Here is a 20,492-nt window from a genome sequence, read left to right as displayed (position 1 = left end):
CAGAATTCAATTACTTTTATATGCCAAGACAAAAAAAGCAATCAATAGATGACAACATGTAAAAACATTTTGTTACAGATAATTATATAAAAAAGGCAAAGAGTTTTTCATTTTACTACGTGAAAGAACTAATTTACAACTGAGTTCAAACTCCCGTCCAACAATCCCGTCTTAAACACTTTCCAACCGCTAGAAACAGGACCGTTTCCAATTTCCATTCAACAAAAGACATACCTGTCAAACTTTTCCTAAAATTCCAACATTTTAGCATTTACACAGGCCTGCATCCCTAAACAAGTCCAAAGCAGTCTGCAGATAATGAAAATGGTTTCAACTTTTGCTGCACAATTTAAGAATCCCAGTTCGTATCTACCAACTCACAAATCAGTGTATAAAAAAAACGTCAGCTTCAGAAAGTAAATTTACAGAAACTATAGACTAGGCAAAGGATAACGGTGGGAAATTAAAATAAAAGCATCTTTTTCTGCAGTAGGCTCTAATAAATGCCAAACAATAAAAATTTATGCACAAAAGAAGGGGCTTTCTCAAGCTTGTTTAGTGTGGGTCATTTTTCAGAAAGAATACATACACTTTACAGTACAATTCCCAAAATAAAGTGTAAATCATTTTTGAACATGGGATGGGAAAAACAGTGGCGCTTAGACAAGCCACCACATTACAATTCCACGAGTATGGAGACTACAGGAATGAGCGGTGAACATGTTAAGGAGAAGTGCGAGGTTTAAAAATGCGCACAGAAAAAATACAAAAATAAACCACACACAAAGAACTCCTGTATCACCATTTACTATTCTTGGAATTTTTTCTTTATACAAGATCTAGTTAACACAATGCAAAAGTAGTATGCCGTTCATCTACATGGATTGAAGTCTTTTGTCTTCAGCGTTACGGTCCTCGTTTCTGTCCATCAAAGCAAATGTATGAACACAGTGATGTAAGACAGGCTACTGGACTCGCAGTGAGTGAATAATTACAGATTTTTCAAATAAACTGAGTCTTTTCCCTCAAAAGCATCACCAAGTGCTGTTTGTTTTCTTTTCGCATTTTGATGCATCTCCCGGTGACGTTGCATGTCCGCATTCATTCCTTTGTATCGCTCCCGTCGTCTTTGAAATATACCACCTTGCCAAATAATGAAAACATCAACAAACTGACAAAAGAGTAAAGGTATTTTCCCATTGTTATCTATTGCTTGTATTGAAATAAGCTTAAAAATAAATGAATATTGAGGGAGGAAATACAATGAATATCTGATAATAGTTAACTAGATCGAACGCTGCCACTGGAATCTTTTTACACAAAAAGTCGTCAGGAAAAGCAAATGTATGTGCTTTTAACTTTGGGGGAGGTTATGATTTGATAAAAAATACAGTTGGAAAGAAGGCGTCCATGGAACCGAAATGTCCAGTGATGGGTGCTGACTTTTCAAAAATGGATTCTCTGTTCCTTTTTTCAACTTCTATTTTTGGCTGCCATTTCCTGTTGAGGTTGGAATGGGGTGAGAGAAGTGGAAAAAGGAAGATCATTCAGCAGGAAGTGAAGTTCAGTCATGGTTCAGGGGTCATGGTGAGCTCTCACTGGTCAGATCTGGCCTTCTTTGGACCAGTGCCTTTCCTATAAAGAAGAGTCAGGAACAGAAAACCTTTTTAGCAAATGCATTGTACCTTTTGTTTTTAAGATGAAATAGACAAGCATTATTTATTGGTGGTGAAAAGGAAACTCACAAATCAGGTGACGAGACCGGTCTCTTTGCAACCGGTTTGGCCGCAGAGCCATCTTTACTGGTTTCTGCAAATAACACCAATAGAGAATTAAAAAAAAAATAATTCATTCATTGGATTAAAACATATTACAAGGTTCCCACACATTTTGACTAATGCATTTCTTTCATGATCTTTTCAGTCGTTTGTGATTTCTGCAGAAGTATTATTAAAATTTGATTTGATTCAGGTCAATTTGCCAACCGATTCATTAAAAATAATTCAAAAGAACTATCTTCCCCAGGCATTTGTGATTACAAACACAAATCATTTTGATTCAGACTATTTCCGATTCACCAAGGAATCATTAAGACTTATTTTTTAATTGTTTTGACCAATTCACTGAAAAGAACCAACTCAAAAGAACTATGGTTTGTGAGCTAAGTTTTATTCTACACAAGAGCAATATTTAGCCAATATAATATTTTTATAGAGTACAGCATAACTAGAAAAATGTATATTTCACAATAGAAATTTCCATGACCTATAAAATTATTATTTTTATAATTACAACTATTTTAATTGTTTTTTTTTGTTTTTACCAATTCCCTATTAATTTCAAGGCTTTGAAAAAACTATTTTAAAACTCCCTGATATTTCCAGGGTTTTACATTCCTAATGATAACCATCACTAGCTATGCCATGATACAACATTTTCCATTCTGCCGAGTTACACACCTTGTAGCCACCTGACTTGCGTGGCAGGACCATAGCCCTTCTCATTGCGGGCGGCGATACGGAAGATGATGGCGGGTTTGGTGGTGTAGTCAATGTGGGCGTTGGAGAGACTAGATGACTGCACTAGGCAGGACGGGCTGGGCCCACAGTACACCCGCATGAAGGCGAGCTGAGCCGGAGTGGATGCTTTCGCCTCCACTGTCTGTGAGCTCTGGATGGCCAGATACACGGAGTACTCAATGATCTTCCCTGACGTCACTGAAGGAGGCTCCCAGGTCAGGTGGGCACCATCAGGACTCTGAAAACAAAGATGACAAAAAAAATTATTTTAGCCACCAAAAAAAATAAATTAAAAAAATCTAAAATGTAGTAGAGTGTTGAGAGCACAAGCTGTTTGCAGTGACCAACCTTGCTTATTTTAATGGCACACGGTGCTCCAGGGAAGCCAGGTAAACAGGTCTTAAATGCAGAGACCTCAGAGAACGTTCCCCGGCCGCATGCATTGATACCGGCAACGCGGAACTTGTAAGCAGTGCCAGGAGACAGCTCTATTTTCTTCATCCGGCTGTAGTCTGGTATGGCACCGGAATCATCCTGCAACATCATGGACAAAAAGAAGAGTTCAAATTGTCCTCATAAACATCGCTAAAGTAAATTACAAAAATTAGTTTGATACTGTTTAAACGGCACCATAAATAGTTATTCTCCATGGCCTTGGAAACCAGCCAGTTATATAACAGGGATACACTGATATGAAAATTTTTAGCCAATACCGATTATGACAAAAACCTATTGGCCGATACAGATATTTTGCCACCTTATTTTGTCATCAGATCACTGTTTGACATTTTTTTTAAATGTTCAAAAAGGTACAAAAGCTTATGTTCTAACAATGAACAATTCCCCTTTTTAATAATTAATAATTTTTAAATGCGAGAACCGAGGTTGATAAATTAAATATTACATGTTCTTAGGAGTGCCAGCCAAGTTTCAACAAAGTGTGATGATTATTAATTATAAATAAACCATCGGTTTTTCATATCGCCTTTTCATGCTTGGAACGGATTTGCCGATGGCCGATTTTATTTTGGTCAATAACTGGCTGATATATATCGGCGGCCGATACATCGGTGCATCCCTAATAAATACAGAAATCTAATTGCTGCCGATGTGATAGACAACAACAAAGTTAAAATGTATACTATTTATTTCATTATACACCTTCCTGTTTTAACGAACCCTTCGCTAAGCCCCGCCTTAAAAGCGTTTCTGACCAATCCTGTCTTAGCAACTGTTGCCCTGCCGCCATTACTCTGACACGCATTTGCTATTTTCCAATGACAGCCTATGGAAGTAATGTGTTTGAGTACTTTTAGTTGGGATTTTATCAAAATGTATAAAAAAAAAATCATTTGAACACTTTTTTGCTGGGTCATTTGTAATAGTGACGAGTTACCCAGAGAGCATACCCGCAGTGTTTTTCTTTATTTTTTAAAAATATTTAAATAAATCTGGAAGAGAGCATGTAATGCAGGGGTCGGCAACCTTTTTGACATGGATTGCCATTTTGTACTTTCCTGGTCAATGGCTGTGCCTATCAGCAATTGTAGCCAAGAACATTCAAAATGTTTAAATGAAATAAAAATCTAGTTAAAGATAATACATGTTTTCCAGTTTTTCCACAATACAGTGATAAAAAAGCAAAACATACAGTGCCGTTCAAAAGTTTGGGGTCACTTGCCTGAAATGTTTCTCATGATCTTAAAAATCTTTTGATCTGAAGGCGTATGCTTAAATATTTGAAATTAGTTTTGTAGACAAAAATATAATTGTGCCACCATATTAATTTAATTACAAAAATAAAATTCTATAAAAAAAAAATAAATAAAAAAAAACGTTTTTGAAATCGATGAATTGGACCGAATAATTAAGAAAAGCAGCCATAAGTGCCCAACGTATAGATGAGAAACAATATGGTTTAAAAAGCATCCCAGGGTGATACCTCAAGAAGTTGGTTGTCAAGATGTCAAGAGTACATGTCTAAAAAAAAAAAAAAAAAAAAAAAAGTTTGAGGATGCTAAAACATAACACAGTTTTGATTTATTTTGGATTTTTTTAGTCACAACCTAATTCCCATAGTTCCATTTATGTTATTCCATAGTTTTGATGACTTTACTATTATTCTAAAATATGAAAAAAAAAAAAAAAAAAAAAATGAGTAAGTGACCCTAAACTTTTGAACGGTAGTGTATATTTTTACAAAACACTTTAATGAACAGGGTGTGCAAAACCTACTACTTCACTCACTAATATTTTGGAATTCAGTTGTCATTTATTATTATAACCCAACAATTATTTATTGTTGTCCAGTTTGTCATTATAATATGATGCAGTATTATTTTTATAACTGAGGGTTTGTTGTATACAATAGTAATATATTTCTGTCTTATTTACTTTTTCACCTGGAGGCTGCAGTGTATTGTTTAACATGTTGCAAAAGACAGTATTTTATGTAAGCATCGTAGGCAACATTCGTTACAGTATTGTAACAGTAAACAGACAAGGCAATGCGGGCCCCTCAGCTCACTAGAGCAGAAGGGGATAAAAACATTTCCATTTAACAAGCACTGAAAATTGCTTGGTGCAGAACAATCTGGAATAATGTTAAACATTGTTAAAGTCACCTCTTTGCAACCTGAACTTGTTCAGAACGTTAAATCTTTGTGACACCTGCGCTAAAAACAATCAAGATCCGGCACAACGAATGAAACAGTACGCAGGTGTCTCGACATGCGTTTTTGAAACCTGAAGTTATTTTTTACTTGCTATTTTATATGAAGTTTTTCGCACCTGCATTCCAATATACAGCTTGATGTAATCCTTCCTCATGATCACGCAGCGTTTCCATCAGCTGAATGGGAGACTAAACACTGTTAAAATGTGATGAGAATCTATGAACTATTTAGCACTTTTCGGTGAATCACACCTGCAAAATACTAAAAACTGATACTAAAACTGTATTTCCAGGTTTAATTTATATTTTGAATAGACTTCAAAACGATGTGGGTTTATGTTTTCTCTTTTAATCGTTTAATGTAATTTTAAGTGTGACTGGTTTAAGGAGGGTGTACCTGGGTTGGAAATCTCAAGGATTAATAGTGGTGTTTTCCTTATTACATCACGTGTTGTTCTGAAAGCAAAAAGAAACAAATGAAACACTGAATGTAGGCTGTCACCTGCTCAGCCTGACCGAAACAAAGTGGGCGCATTTATTCGCGCGATTAACTGAAAGTGAAGCGTTGCCGGCTAGTGATGCATGAATGGCTTGTACATGCTGCATGATTCTGTTGGGTATACTACAGTCTAGTCACATTTTATCTTTTTGTTTAGTCTCCCATTCAGCTCATGAAAACACGCTGCGTGATCATGAGGAAGGATTACATCAAGATGTAGATTGGAATGCAGGTGCGGAATTTATATAAATAAAATTGTCTGCTCCTCTCTCACCGTTGCTGGCGTGCCAGTGATTACCCCTCCGCGTGCCAGTGCTGGCAAGCATGCCATAAGTTGCCGACCCCTGATGTAATGGATTAAACTGTGTCAGCCCTCATTACAAAATGAACATATAACATCTGCAACGACACCTACATTTGCTCCAAGGTAAATTAAAGCTAATAACTGACCGTTAATTAATTTACATATTGATTCAAGTCATAGTAAAAGCAATATATTATATAAACAGTTCACAGCATCAAAATGAGTGTGTTATGAGATGTTATAAACAGCTCTGTTTGCTTACACTAATGTTATTAGAAAAGTAATTGCTATTAAATGAAGTTTTTCTCTTTTCAAGTGACTGTAATAATCGTTTGCCTTGTATCTGATTCACAGTTTCTAATCAAATTACTGTGTAATTAGATTTATTTTACAAAAAAAAAATCAGATAAATATGCATTACATTGTCACTCTTCATATCAGCCCATGTAAAAACATTATCCATTCCGTTTGAGAATATTTTGCCTAAAACCTCGTCGTTCAAGGCAATATTCCATTCATTCCAATGGGGAGTTCTGCAGAGCTAGTCAGAGGGGGCAACCGTAACCAAGGGGGGTGGAGCTTAGCAAAGGGTCAATTGTGCATGATTTATTGGTGCATGTTATTCCAAGTTAAGAAAATAAGTTCTGTAATCTTTCATAAAAATGTTACAACTTGCTCCATCTCTAAAAATCACTATTTTTTTGGCTGGTGTCACCAAGCCCTATTATTTCTCAACACCCCCCCCACTTCCATGTCGCAATCCAATCAATTCCTAAAAGATAAAACCTTCTCTAAAGATTCTAGTGTCACACTGCAGAAGTGAACGCTGTTTATGTTAAATTACTGTCTTATATATATATATATATATATGAGTGTTGGAGCACCTTGCTCATTACTTACATCAGTAACAGGTGAATCATCTGCCGGCACATAATAGTGAGTGACAACCATGTTTGTCACCTTGACGACTCCAACATCAAACCACTGATGCTCTTTCTTCACTGGAGGCTTCACAACAGCTGGAGGTGCTTCTTGCTTCTAAAATGAAGACAAGTTGGTTGAGTAATTTTGTAAATATAAATGTTTTGAATATCAACAACGTCTGAAATAACCAAATCTGTGCAGTAATTATCAAGTCCCAATGGTGAACTCACCCCAGCTGCAGACTCAATCCCATTGGCCACCTCAGCTAGAGCGGTGGCTGCTTGAATCTTGGCAGGGCTGGCGACCACCATCGGCTGAGATGGAGCAAAAGTACTTGATGGGGCCAAAGCTATAACAAAGAGAGGCATTGTTCTACAAGCACCAAAAAATGAAGACCACTCCAACATCCGAACTACATCGTCTAATATTTTTCCAGCCAACAAATGTTTTTGGTAGTAGTAAGGCGATTACTTCAAACTAGTTTTGAGTATTAGAGTAAACAATCTGTTAATCTTTACTTTCCTCCATTGAATCTAATTTTAGTGTAAATACAAATGAGGGCTGGTAAATTTAACATTTTAAATTCTGAGATTAATAATTTTAAAAATGTACCCAATTAATGCAGTATCCGTTTTTATTTTTACTTCCTGAAACATCATGTGATAGGAGAACTGTCTTGAGCGGTTTCTGACTGGCTATTCAGCCACAGGCTTCATATGGTTAGGATTCGGGTGGGGGTGGGTTTAGGGCATCTGCTGCCTGCCAGGAACAATTCCAGGCACCTTTTGTACAATGGGTAAAAGGTCACTAATGTTTTTCCCCACTTTCTGTGGCTAAAACTGGAATACAAACATTTTCAGAAGGTGCACGCTCGACCGCACATCCTCAAACTGAAACTGATTGGGTGGAGCTGCACATTCTTATTATGTGGTGCATGTCCTGGGCTTAATAAACACAGAAGCAGATTTACTATACGGAGAATGGAGACTTCACCCGCAAACGGTGAACCAGGCATGCAAGAGACACGGGCAAGCGGCTGTTTCTTCACATAGCCTGTAAATGCGCAACTAGGGATGTTAATGATTAATCGAATATTGATTAATTGTTATTAATTTGATCTATTTAGCTTATCGATTGTTGATTATTTTGAGGACAAATGCATTCAGTAATTATGACAGCAGATGTTGATAAAGCCGTTTATACAGCGCTGCATGTCATGCCTTATCCGCTTCACAGAAGTGTAACGTACAAATTTAAATGTAAAAAAATGGTGACTGAGCAATGTCTTGCAAGTTTTGAGACAAAGTATGAAGTAATATATTTCATGATTTTTTAATGCATCATGCACCATGATTTATTCATGATTAAAAATAACAGAAAACGATGGTATTAATTCGTTAAATTGGAATCGATTCACAGCCCTAATAAAAATGTTAAAAATAAAATAATTTGATCAAACGACACAAAGATGTTCGTCGTTTTCTCCATGTTTTTTTCTTCCTAAGGGCAGTCAATAGAATAAAATTAATTACATGACATGCTGATTAATGAATCAAATCGCATATAAATATTTGCAGAGAAATGGCCCAATTACCAATTATACAAATTTTTAATGATTAAATAATTATAAATATAATACATCTTATAAATATAATAATTCGGACATTTAACACTCTGGGGTCGATGGACGCGCCGGCGCGTCCTGCTAGATTTTTTCCTCATAACAGCGGAAACAACTTAAAATACTCCGTCATTTTTGGGCATACAGAGAAGTGTAAAACATCATTAGAGACTATAAAAGGGTCTACTTTTATTTGTGTACACTCACAATAACAATAAAACCTTGTGCTTTTGTAAAATAAAGAAAATAAACAGGGTGCGCTTTCAGCTGTCTCTGTCTCCGCGAGCATTTTTCTGAAACACGTCACAAAAATGAACTGAAACTCCGCGAATACTTATCAGACAAACATGAAACATATGTCTAAAGAAAGCTTAAAATGTCTACTTTTAAATTTAAAACAAATATTCTCCTGCAATGTAATCTGTATGAAACAAAGCGATGTACAGTTTCTCCTGGCTCAGCTAATTATTCCTAATGTGATCACACCCACCAGCAGAGCGCGCTATTCATACAGTAATGTGCTGAGGCGATCAATGCAAATGGTAAACGCCCCCAACAATGCCTTAAAAAGCATCAAGTTCATTCACTTTTCTGCGCATTTGGAAGATGGCACACTACACAGGTGAGGAAGCTCCTGGATAGTGATGTGTTCACGTTTTCCTCAGAAGAAGAGCGGGAATCCGACGAAGAACGTTTGCATTTTGAAGAGCGACTTGATCCAGCCGAGGATACAATTTCGGATGAGTAAGTCATTTAGTTTTACTTACATATTAGTTGACATGCTATTTTATATAAACATGGACATATTTTACAAGTTGAACTATTTCCAGACTTGCCAGCCAGGATTCAGAGTATTGACATTTGAAATATGTCCCAATTGGCAAGTTTTAGTTACATTTAAATGCTGTTTCAGCTACAGCAAGTATTTAAATTGTATGCTGCATGATATAAATATGATATGTAATGTGATATACAAATAATATGAATGTTTAGATTATATTTTAACTAGTGTTTATGCTGCCTCATTATGATCAACGAAGCTTGTGCTTGCAAATATCTGTTCGGGTGTACATGTGTAAAATGTGCTGTAAATATGCCCATATTAGAAAATCAACATATTAGAATGATTTCTGAAGGACACTGAAGACTGCAGTAATGATGCTGAAAATTCAGCTTTGATCACAGGAATAAACTGCATTTGACAATATATTCAAATAGAAAACAGTTATTTTAAATTGTAAAAATATTTCACAATATCACTGTTTTTGCTGTATTTTGGATCAAATAAATGCAGCCTTGGTGAGAAGAGACTTCTTTTAAAAACATTATCTGTCTAGTCAGATTACTTCTTTTAACTTTAACTACAAACAATACATTCAATCATTAAGTCTCCTCACATTCATTCTCTCTCAGGGGAGGGGTCTTTGTCTCCTGAGATGTGAATCACATCAATATTCATGATCATCCATGCCTCCTCGCATATGGCCTTTCTAACACTAAAAGTGTCTTAAAAGTTAAATGACTACATTGTTTTGTATGAATGAGTGATCAGGTTGGTTTTCAATTCATTTTGTAGCAAAAACTCTAGGCTACAAGATCAAGTTCTCAAAAGTCTTGTGAACAAATGTTTAGTATGTGTTATATGGCCTTATTTCAGTGACTTAATTTTAGTTTTTTCAAAAACCACACATAAACGTTATTTTCTCAAAAATACAAACGTGTACATACATGTTGTTCACATATTATTGTAGCCCAGTTTTTGCTCAGACCCCAGAGGGTTAAAATGCCATACATTATTGTGGCAGATGAGTAATCTGAAACTGTAATCAGCTTGTTTGAGAGGCTGTTCGGTTTTGGGTCAGAACTACATGTTTGTCCAACCATTGAAAGACATCAGTGTTTGAAATGCATTTGAAAATGACACTAATTCTGTTTGGCGACACTTGTGGTGCAGAAATTACACTTTTGCTGCACACACAAAAAAAAGACACTTAAATTCTTACTCTCAGCAGAAGTGCGAGGAAGTAGACGGGCCACAGTGGCAGTAACAGCGGTTGCCATCTCATGGCCGTTGCTTTCAGATGCTGGATCGTTGAGGCTGTCTGCTGGTGCCAAGGCCTCAGTGGGCAGTGCAGCTGCTTCAGCACGCAACTGCTGGGCTGCAGCCGCCTGCGCCTCCTGCAGCTGTTGCTGCTGCTGAACTAAGGCAGCAAGCTCCTGCTGGGTCAAAACTATAGGGATGGTGGTGGACTGCTGCCCGTCCTGACCTGCATCCCCTTCACCTTAGACAGAGGAAGTAAATCAACATCAAGTATGTCAAGCTGAGAGTTTAGAGGGGGAAACCAACTGTAGATATTGGTGTAATAGGCCTGAACAGTATTCTTTACATAGCGTGTCATTCACTTACGGAGTACAGCCTGCTGAGCTGCTTGTAGCACAGCCTGGATGGCGAGGGCCTGAGCCTCTTCTGTAGCTGCAGCCTGTGCAGCAGCCTCAGCTGCTGCAGTCACTGCCAGCTCCTCCGGGGTCAGTCCAGTCACCATGAGAGTCGTCTGCTGTCCTTCAGCAGACATCAGCTCCTGAGGCAGAGCGAGAGCTTCCGAGTCCTGCGCAGCAAGACTCATCGCTTCTGCTGCCTCCACACCAGCCTCCATCTGCTGTACACACAGAACAGTGAAGCGATATTCCATCAAGTCAACCAATACAAAGGCGACTCACACAGGAAAACTTGGTATGCCATTTAAAGGGGACATATGATGAAAGACTTTCATGTAGAAAACGTTTGCATCACAAAGCTCCATTCTCAGTCGACCCACACCATTTATGGAAACAAAGCTGTAAAAAAGTTGTTTCGTAATCGCAATGGTTAAGTGGTTATGTAAAAGGCCCACATTTACATTCAACTATTTTATATTCAGTAACTTGGACCACTCTAACAGAGTGAACTACATAATGACTTATCTGTTAGCCAATCATAACAGATAAGTCTAAAAGATACAGTAGAAAAATAGATGTTTAATTCTAAAGCCCAAACTATACTTCGGTTTTGATGCGAATGCATAGCGTCTGCATACAAACACTCAGCCTTTCGAAGTAAACTTCATTTGACTGTGCGTGCATTCACAGGTGGTTGGCGCATGCACGCTACGACTCCTATGAGATACTGAAGTATTTCTCTTCAGGAGTTTAGATCTATGAAGATGTCTTTATAGTCCTTCAGATTCTCGTGACCTCCTCACACGCTCTCTTGACCTGTAAAATCCACTGTTGTTGTTTCTACCTTCGTCTCCTGATGTTCAGCTGTGATCACATCTTCTAGCACTTTGTGAAAGCAACTGCTTAACTGTAAGTGTTGCCACCTTGTGTACCAACTAATTAGTTCCAATAATTTCTGGAGCAGGTTCGGAGTATGCGCGGTTAGAAAAATCGAGCCGCACGCGTTCAGTGCTCGAGCACTTAGCTTATTTTGTCACACAATGTGTACAAAGATGCTTAGCGTTTGCGTATGACCAAAGTACACTTTTTGCTTAAGCCACAGAGGGTTGCAAATTGTCAAACTACATTAAAATGACTGCTTTTGGTGCAAGAAACCTTGAATTTAAAATTGCAATTACATTTCAGCGAAAAAATTTTTTTTAGAACGCTACACAGCATTTATTTGTTAATGTCAATGTCATAACATATCAACACACATCAGATGTATTCATACAAAAAGGAGTAAAATTCATGCCAACCTAGTTCAAAAACACATGATTACAACATTTTTTTTTTTTTTTTTTGGCCCTACCTCAGCCTGATCTCCTTGGCCGGGTTGTGCTTCCATAGCAACATGAACCTGTATCATGGTGCCCTCATCACCCGCTGCACCCTCATCTATGGCAACCACCCTGACAGCTCCCTCTTCACTTAGTTCTCCCTGACACTCTGTCTGCATGGGCTCTTCTGCAGCTGCTACAGCCTCAGCGCTGCTCTGCTCCATGGCTTCCGCCTCTCCCGGTACTTCTGCCACCACTGCAGAGCCAGCCATGGACGAGATTTCCTGCAGGAGGACAGTGGGAGAAAATCAGAAATGGAGAATGAAAACAAAATACTTAGAGCATCTTTATATTATGAGAACAAAATTCATGCATTTGTCATATTAATGATCAAGACAATCAGAATAAGGTCAGGTCCACATTGAAGCTTATTATTAAACAGACAGGGGTCATTTATCCAATATGAGAAGTGACCAACCACAGTTGCTTTTAACACTTGTTTTATGTCATATTTATTAGTGGTTAAGTGGAATAACTTGCTATTAAGTGCCCGTAAACGAAACTCATTTTAGGCCATGCAATTACATTAACTACAACTCCCTATAAGTGCTCACAGTAGCTCCTTGGGGAATTTGTTTCCCAGCAGACTGATATAAACCGGTGCAACCCGACCCCCCAGAAAACAGGCAATCACGTTAGACAGCAGCTCATACCGGTACTGATGGTCCTGGAGTGGGCGTGGCCTGTGTCACCATGGTGAAGGCTCTGCTTTGTGTTGTGGGATTGGCTGGTTCTGTGGAGGATGTGGGTTCTGAGCTGATGCCACTGTCACCCTGTCCATCAGCACCCTGTTGAGCTAAGGAACAAACACAGATGCTTATTTACTAGGGATGCAACAATAAAGTCTGGCTGAAACCGGTAGCCAACAATTATTTTACAGTTACTGTAACAGCCGATACACACACACCAATCAGCCACAACATTAAAACCACCTGCCTAATATTGTGTAGGTCCCCCTCGTGCCGCCAAAACAGTGCCAACCCGCATCCCAGAATAGCATTCTGAAATGATATTCTTCTCACCACATTTGTTCAGAGCAGTTATCTGAGTTACTGTAGACTTTGTCAGTTTGAACCAGTCTGGCCATTCTCTGTTGACCTCTCTCATCAACAAGGCGTTTCGATCAACAGAACTGCCGCTCACTGGATTTTTTTTTCTTTTTCGCACTATTCAGAGTAAATTCTGGAGACTGTTGTGTGTGAAAATCCAAGGAGATCAGCCGTTACAGAAATATTCAAACCAGCCCATCTGGCACCAACAATCATGCCACGGTCCAAATAACTGAGATCACATTTTTTCCCCATTCTGGTTGAAGTGAACATTAACTGAAGCTCCTGACCTGTATCTGCATGATTTTATGCACTGCAGCCACACGATTGGCTGATTAGATAATCGCATGGATGATTGTTGGTTTCAGACGGGCTGGTTTGAGTATTTCTGTAACTGCTGATGATAAATGAATGATTTGAAGCTCCAAGCATATTAATTTAGCATAAATCCATACGACTCCAGTGATTTAATACATGTCTTCTGAAGCAATATGATAGGTGTGGATGAGAAACAGATACAAATTTAAGTCCTTTTTTTATTTACCGTAAATCTACTTACAAACAGCCCTCTAATGTGCATTGTTTTTTTGTCGATTTGCATTCTTCATGCATAACGCCACCAACTGGGCTGTTGTGCAAACATGATGATTTATTCCATATCACTTATGAAGACATGTGTTTAACCACAGGAATCTTATGGATTACTTTTATGCTGCCTTTGTGATTTTGGAGCGTTAAAGTTTGACCCTGTTGACTTGTATTGTATGGACCTACAGAGCTGAGATATTCTTCTAAAAATCTTTGTGTTCAGCATAAGAAAGTAATACACATCTGGGATGGCATGAGGGTGAGTAAATGAGAGAATTTTCTTTTTTGGAAGAACAATTCCTTTAACATCTTTAATGCGGGAATAAACTACAATCCAATGAAGTATTGTCAATCACGTAAACAAATGAAAACTAAATGATTGGAAGTTTAGAAAATAACTAGTTTAAGAGTGTTGTGGGACTGATTGATTGATTGTATCATTCACAGTGCATCATGGCAGTGGGCTGTAGCAGCAGAGCTCTTTTGCTGCACTTTGATTGCTGCAATTCTCCAAGTCTCTTCAGGACTTACAGGTAGTGTAGTTCTTCACAAATTCTGCTATTGAACGCAGTTCAACTTGGAATAATGGGGACTAATGGCTTCAACAAGAACATACCATCGCTTAACAACCTCAGTCTTCAAACGTTTAGCAGTTATCGTTAAATTAATTCCCCTATGAAAAAAAAATTATGCTTTTTAACTTCCAGAACCAGACTGATGCGCTGTACAGAAATGACATGATTTACATATAAACCTCTCAATGAAGCTGAAAAAAGAAAAAAAAAAGCTAGTTTTTAACTAAACGCATGGGAAAAGGGAGCTAAAGTAGCATGAGACACATACCTGTACCTTCTCCAGTCTCTAAGCTGCTAGTCGCAGTTGTGGAAGTATTGGTAGTCCCCGTTTCATGGGTTTCACAGGGTGGGTTTGAACACACCCTTTGTACGCTGCCATTCTGTTCAGCTCCAATAGAAGATGACGCCTGAGTTGGCGTATTGGTAGTGCCCGTTTCATGGGTTTCACAGGGCGGGTTTGAACACACCCTTCGTACGTTGCCATTCTGTTCAGCTCCAATAGAAGATGACGCCTGAGTTGGCGTATTGGTAGTGCCCGTTTCATGGGTTTCACAGGGCGGGTTTGAACACACCCTTCGTACGTTGCCATTCTGTTCAGCTCCAATAGAAGATGACACCCGAGTTGGCGTATTGGTAGTGCCCGTTTCATGGGTTTCACACGGCGGGTTTGAACACACCCTTTGTATGCTGCCATTCTGTCCAGCTCCAATAGATGATGACGCCTGAGTTGGCGTATTGGTAGTGCCCGTTTCATGGGTTTCACAGGGTGGGTTTGAACACACCCTTTGTACGCTGCCATTCTGTCCAGCTCCAATAGATGACACCCGAGTTGGCGTATTGGTAGTGCCCGTTTCATGGGTTTCACAGGGTGGGTTTGAACACACCCTTTGTACGCTGCCATTCTGTCCAGCTCCAATAGATGATGACGCCTGAGTTGGCGTATTGGTAGTGCCCGTTTCATGGGTTTCACAGGGTGGGTTTGAACACACCCTTTGTACGCTGCCATTCTGTCCAGCTCCAATAGATGACACCCGAGTTGGCGTATTGGTAGTGCCCGTTTCATGGGTTTCACAAGGCGGATTGGAGCACACCCTCTGCACAACATTGCTCTGCCCACTGCCCATACTGGAGGTTGACTGTGTAGCAGAGTTGGTCGTGCCCGTTTCAAGTGTCTCACATGGTGGATTCGAGCAGACCTGCTGGACATCTCCTTCGCCAGACACAGTGGACGTGTTTGTGGTGTCCGTATCCTGCGCCTCGCAGGGAGGGTTGGAGGAAACAGGCATCAGTGTGGAAGAGATGGCAGCTTTACTTTTGTTAGAGCTCTGCACTGTTCCTGTCTGATCAGAGCCCATGTTGGAGCGGGCTGTGGTGGAGGTGTTGGTGGTACCAGTGCGGAGATTCTCCTGCCGCATGGCACCAGAAGCACCACTGCTTTCTGTGACAGGCGTGGATGGTTCTGACCCGGAAGCCGAGGATTCAGCAGACGAAGATGCCTCTGTCTTGCTGTTCACTGTGCCCATCTCTTTAGAACCCATGTTGCAGCTGGCAGTGGTGGCGGTGTTGGTTGTGCCCGTGTCATGTGTTTCTGAAGGAGGGTTGGTGCACACCTGTAAAGTCAAGTTTGTCATTTGCTTAGTTCACATAGATACACTAGGCATTGAAAAGCTTATGACAAGGCTCTAAGGTGGTCAAATTAAAATTTTAATATTCCTCAAATTTAAGATGAAAATACATTCGTATGTTAAAATAATAGGGATGGGACGATATATAAAATTTCGATATATCGCAAACCGAAAAAATTATGAACCAGAGAGACAAAACTCGATCTTTCAAAATATGAAATATTGTTTTGTGATCATACTGTCCATGTGATCATAAATGAAATGACCCGTGTAACATTATTATCTCTCTATCGCTTGATTTCACCCCTACTGCACTTTTTTCTACACTGTTGACACAGTTCACGCAAGGTTCTTGAAGTGCTTGAATTTAGCTTTTAGAAATTTAACTTAAATACCTGGAAAATCGCCTTGTTTTGTTGAAGTGTTGAGATTAAAATGGACCATTTCTTCCATGTAGACTAATTTCAAAGATGAGACCCCACACTCCACTTACATTGAATGTGTCTTTTAAAATCCCTTCTGTTCTTTACAGTCAGATAAAGTAAAAAAAATAATTTTAATAACAAATAGCACAGATGTGCTAAAAAACCGAGACTTCTCTTTCGTTAATGAACCACAACACCTGTGCGAGCCTGTGAGATGCACGTTAAACTCTTAAAGTAACAGTACCATTATAGTCTTGTTATACAAATGAATGTAAACAAAAGTTATTACTTCTAAATTTTACACATTTCAAACATCGACAGCTCATATCATTATTATATAGGGGTGTGAATCTTTGAGTTGAAAGCAAATCGATTCGATTCACAGGTTTTTGATTCGATTCACAATGAAATTCGATTTATGATTCAATTCTGCAGTTTTAAAGTATTTTTAAATACTTCCCCTTATGTGCCTTAAGAAAAAGACAAAATACTTAACATTGTTTATTGCACCATAAGTAACTTGAAAGAAAACACATGTAGTGGCCATGCAGCAATTTGGCAGCTGCATCAAAAGGTTTGAGTTAGTTTGACTTGCGACGAGTGCTATTGCGAGCTGTCATTTGCTCATGAGATAGTGGCCATCCGGAGGAGATATCAGACATAAGGTGCTTGAAAGACTCAGAAAGCTGCTCAGAAAAAGTTTCAGTGAGAGTTACGGATGAAACGGAGAGCAGGTGCGATCCCGTGAAGGGTGATGGAAGAGTGCAGCGTACGTCTGTGGGGAGAGGAAGAGCTGTGAGGGCATTCGCTCCGTGATGCGCTAGACAATGAAGCTACACATGTCTCGTTTAAATCACACACGTAACTAATTCTGTATTTCTATATTCTAAAATATTGTATACTAATTTGCTGAATCGAGATTCATTCCATTTTTAACAGTTTAAATCGATTATTGACCAACACTTGCGATTCTCGATTTTTAAAAAAATCATATTTCTAGATCGATGCATATGAATTGGCAGGATTAGTATCGATGCATCGAGAAAAACTAGTGAATCGTTACACCCCTATTATTATATATACAATTTCAATAAATAATATTAATTGATAGAATGTAGAATTTTTATATTTTTAATAAGTTAAAATGCAATTATAATAATCAAGACAAACAAATTATTAAAAAAATAAACATTTTCACATACTGTTTTCAGGACAGGTTCTGTTCAGTTCGATTGCTTTTTCTGCACCTGATCAGCTTTAGTCCACTAATTTTGAAGGCTTATATATTTGTGATCTTATAGTGAAAGGTATATGAGAAACTCTTATTTAAACTTTGAGCATTTAAATTGTGTATTAAAGAACTTTATTTTGATGAGAAATTATAATGTGCATTTTGCACAAGCATTTTTCAAAAAATAAACAATTCTCTGCCATACTTAGTGTTATTGTTTCGAATCCAGATAATATCGAATCGTGAACCTCACATTGTATATTCTCCCATCCCTATAAAATACGCATTTGAATTTTGGTGTGCCAAGCACTGAAGATGACTTACATTCTTGGGCTAAAACAGATGCATTGCAACAAATAAAACAGAACAAGGGTCACAACGTCGATTTAAAAATCCAATTTCTTGTAGATTTTTCCCACTACCTGAAATAATCTCTTTAAAACTCAGATTTAATTAGAATTTTGGTAATACTTCAGTGAATTTTTTTTTATAGAGTTTCTCAGCCCTGTTGCCAGCCCTACGAGGCTCAGAACACTTGTATCGATAATATTAAGTAATGGTAGTAAGTGAAAAGAAATTGAAATAATACTGAAGTGTCTACTTGCAGCGTGATAGTTCAGAATTGTCACCTGTTGTTCCATGCCCATGTTGGCAGAGGCAGTCGTAGCGGTGTTGGTGGTGCCCGTTACGTGTGTCTCACATGGAGGGTTGGAGCAAACCTGTTCAGTGCCCATTTTAGCAGATGCAGTTGTAGACGTGTTGGTCGTTCCAGTCTCGTGAGTTTCACATGGGGGGTTGGAACAGACCTGTTTGGTGCCCATTTTAGCAGAAGCTGTTGTAGCCGTATTGGTCGTTCCAGTCTCGTGAGTTTCACATGGAGGGTTAGAACAGACCAAAGTCACGGTACCAGCACTGTCACCCGCACCGTCTCCAGCATCAGCACTGGTGGTAGAGGGCTGCTCAGACGTGGGAGAGGCCAGGATGGAGACAGGCAAGTCCTGTGCAGGCTGGGCCTCCGCACCACTGGGAGTGGTGATCAGAGTCACTTGAGTAGGTTGGGCTGCCGACTAAGAAAAACAGACAAAACCGGATTGCCAAACTAAAACAACGATTTTGAGATTAGCTGTCATTCCTTTAAAGAACTAAATGTATTAAAACTGAACCGACTACATTTTGAAAGAATAAAAAAAATAGTTAGGACGCAAATTTCCATGAATTCAAATTTTATGATTTACTGCAATTATTTTAAACTATTGACAGACCTAATTGTAACACATCAGGACCACTGTCTTTTTAACTGATACATGTCTTGTTTGATCAGAGATGTCTGACCTGCATTGTGGCAGTGGCAAGGCTGGTCTGGGAAGCAGATACAGTGATGGCTGCGGGATTGATCACCTGACTGGCCAACGTGGCGATGGAGGCAAGATTGGTGACAGGTGTCGCCAGGCTAGTGTTAGCGCTCACCACATTGCCCCCTGCCACACTGCTTGTTACAGTACCAGTTACTGTGCCCAGAGTTGTGACACCTAAATGCAGAGGAATGTATATTTAGAAGAGTATTTTTACTGTAATTTCATTTGTACAAATCAACTAAAGTTAAATAAAGCAACATGAACAAACTTTGCACACAGTCAAGCTACGGGAAAACCCGTGCCAATATTATAGCACAAGTTTTAGCCTGAATATGCATACCTGTGGTGCCCTTGACGACCAATGTGGTAACGGTTGGTTTGCCAGCTGACACAGTGCCTGGTGAAACAAGACGAACTCCACCCATTGGAACAGTACGCAGGATAGTGCCAGGCTGACCTGGCGCCCCCTTCAGGACAACCTGAGCGCAAATAAATATTTTAAAATGACAAATCACAGGCCACTCAAAATACAGGCTAAATTTAAAATTAGATGATCAGAACCCAGGCTGATAACCTAAAATAATTGTGACAATCGTCACTACACAAATATGTGAAATTTAAATCAAGAAATTCCCAGGATTTCTAGATTTATCAGACCCATACTGCATGGGTCATTGATCATTTGAGCTGAAATGTACTTGAAGCATGTTTCTGTAATGAGTAATTTCAGCGGCTATGAAGACTCACCTGTGTGACACCCTGTTGTCCTGCCCCTGTAGCCAGTTTAGGCACAGCGGTTATGATTTTGCCTTGAGTGCCAGGAGTAACCATCTTGGTGGTAATAATCGTGATGGGGGACTTGATGCCAGGACTACCAGACACACCTAGTGATAAGAGGGGAAATAACAGGACATCATGAGTATAACATAGCTACCCAATTATACCTTAAGTGTCGTAAGTGGCTTAACTCAAGAATACATCAGTACACATTACAATAAATATTAAAAATAAAGCTTATTAACTGATTCTAATATGAAACTAGCCTGTACCTCCTTGTTGAATGGCAGACATGGGAATGGTTTTAATAATGGTGGTGCCTGGTTTATTGGTGGTGTTTGGAGAGACACTGCTGATGCCCAAGATTGTGGGCTTGGTGCCAGTCCCTCCTGCCTGGGTAGTTGTAATGATAGTGGTGGGCTTGCCATCTGCAGATGTGACCAGCTTCAAGATGGTACCAGCAGGCAGAGGAGTCTTTGTCTAAGAGAGAAAAAAAAAAAGAGAGAACGTA

The 20,492-nt window shown here is 39.1% G+C and overlaps 1 protein-coding gene across 12 annotated transcripts in view; it reads right to left on the bottom strand.

The window, feature by feature from the left end:
* LOC127424422 (host cell factor 1-like) overlaps nucleotides 1–20,492 on the bottom strand; it is a 41,095-nt gene continuing 20,603 nt past the window's right edge. For 3 of the 12 annotated variants that reach the window (XM_051669614.1, XM_051669618.1, XM_051669617.1), the window contains 16 exons: nucleotides 20,254–20,461; nucleotides 19,952–20,088; nucleotides 19,545–19,683; nucleotides 19,182–19,378; nucleotides 18,479–18,916; nucleotides 14,837–16,178; nucleotides 13,010–13,152; nucleotides 12,329–12,580; nucleotides 10,949–11,198; nucleotides 10,545–10,823; nucleotides 7,151–7,269; nucleotides 6,897–7,034; nucleotides 2,868–3,053; nucleotides 2,460–2,757; nucleotides 1,746–1,809; nucleotides 1–1,635 (listed from right to left, as the gene is read on the bottom strand). In XM_051669614.1, the coding sequence (XP_051525574.1) occupies nucleotides 1,596–1,635; nucleotides 1,746–1,809; nucleotides 2,460–2,757; nucleotides 2,868–3,053; nucleotides 6,897–7,034; nucleotides 7,151–7,269; nucleotides 10,545–10,823; nucleotides 10,949–11,198; nucleotides 12,329–12,580; nucleotides 13,010–13,152; nucleotides 14,837–16,178; nucleotides 18,479–18,916; nucleotides 19,182–19,378; nucleotides 19,545–19,683; nucleotides 19,952–20,088; nucleotides 20,254–20,461 (4,230 nt within the window). In that variant the 3' untranslated portion in view covers nucleotides 1–1,595. Of the gene's footprint in view, nucleotides 1,636–1,745; nucleotides 1,810–2,459; nucleotides 2,758–2,867; nucleotides 3,054–5,587; nucleotides 5,650–6,896; nucleotides 7,035–7,150; nucleotides 7,270–10,544; nucleotides 10,824–10,948; nucleotides 11,199–12,328; nucleotides 12,581–13,009; nucleotides 13,153–14,836; nucleotides 16,179–18,478; nucleotides 18,917–19,181; nucleotides 19,379–19,544; nucleotides 19,684–19,951; nucleotides 20,089–20,253; nucleotides 20,462–20,492 lie in introns of those variants that run through there. The other 9 variants (XM_051669620.1, XM_051669621.1, XM_051669619.1 and 6 more) reach the window with 9 other exon arrangements.

The sequence above is a fragment of the Myxocyprinus asiaticus genome, chromosome 33, assembly GCF_019703515.2.
Source record: "Myxocyprinus asiaticus isolate MX2 ecotype Aquarium Trade chromosome 33, UBuf_Myxa_2, whole genome shotgun sequence".
Lineage (NCBI taxonomy): Eukaryota > Metazoa > Chordata > Actinopteri > Cypriniformes > Catostomidae > Myxocyprinus > Myxocyprinus asiaticus.
Note: the sequence above shows the minus strand (reverse complement) of the source record. Positions and strands in the feature narration are given on the sequence as shown.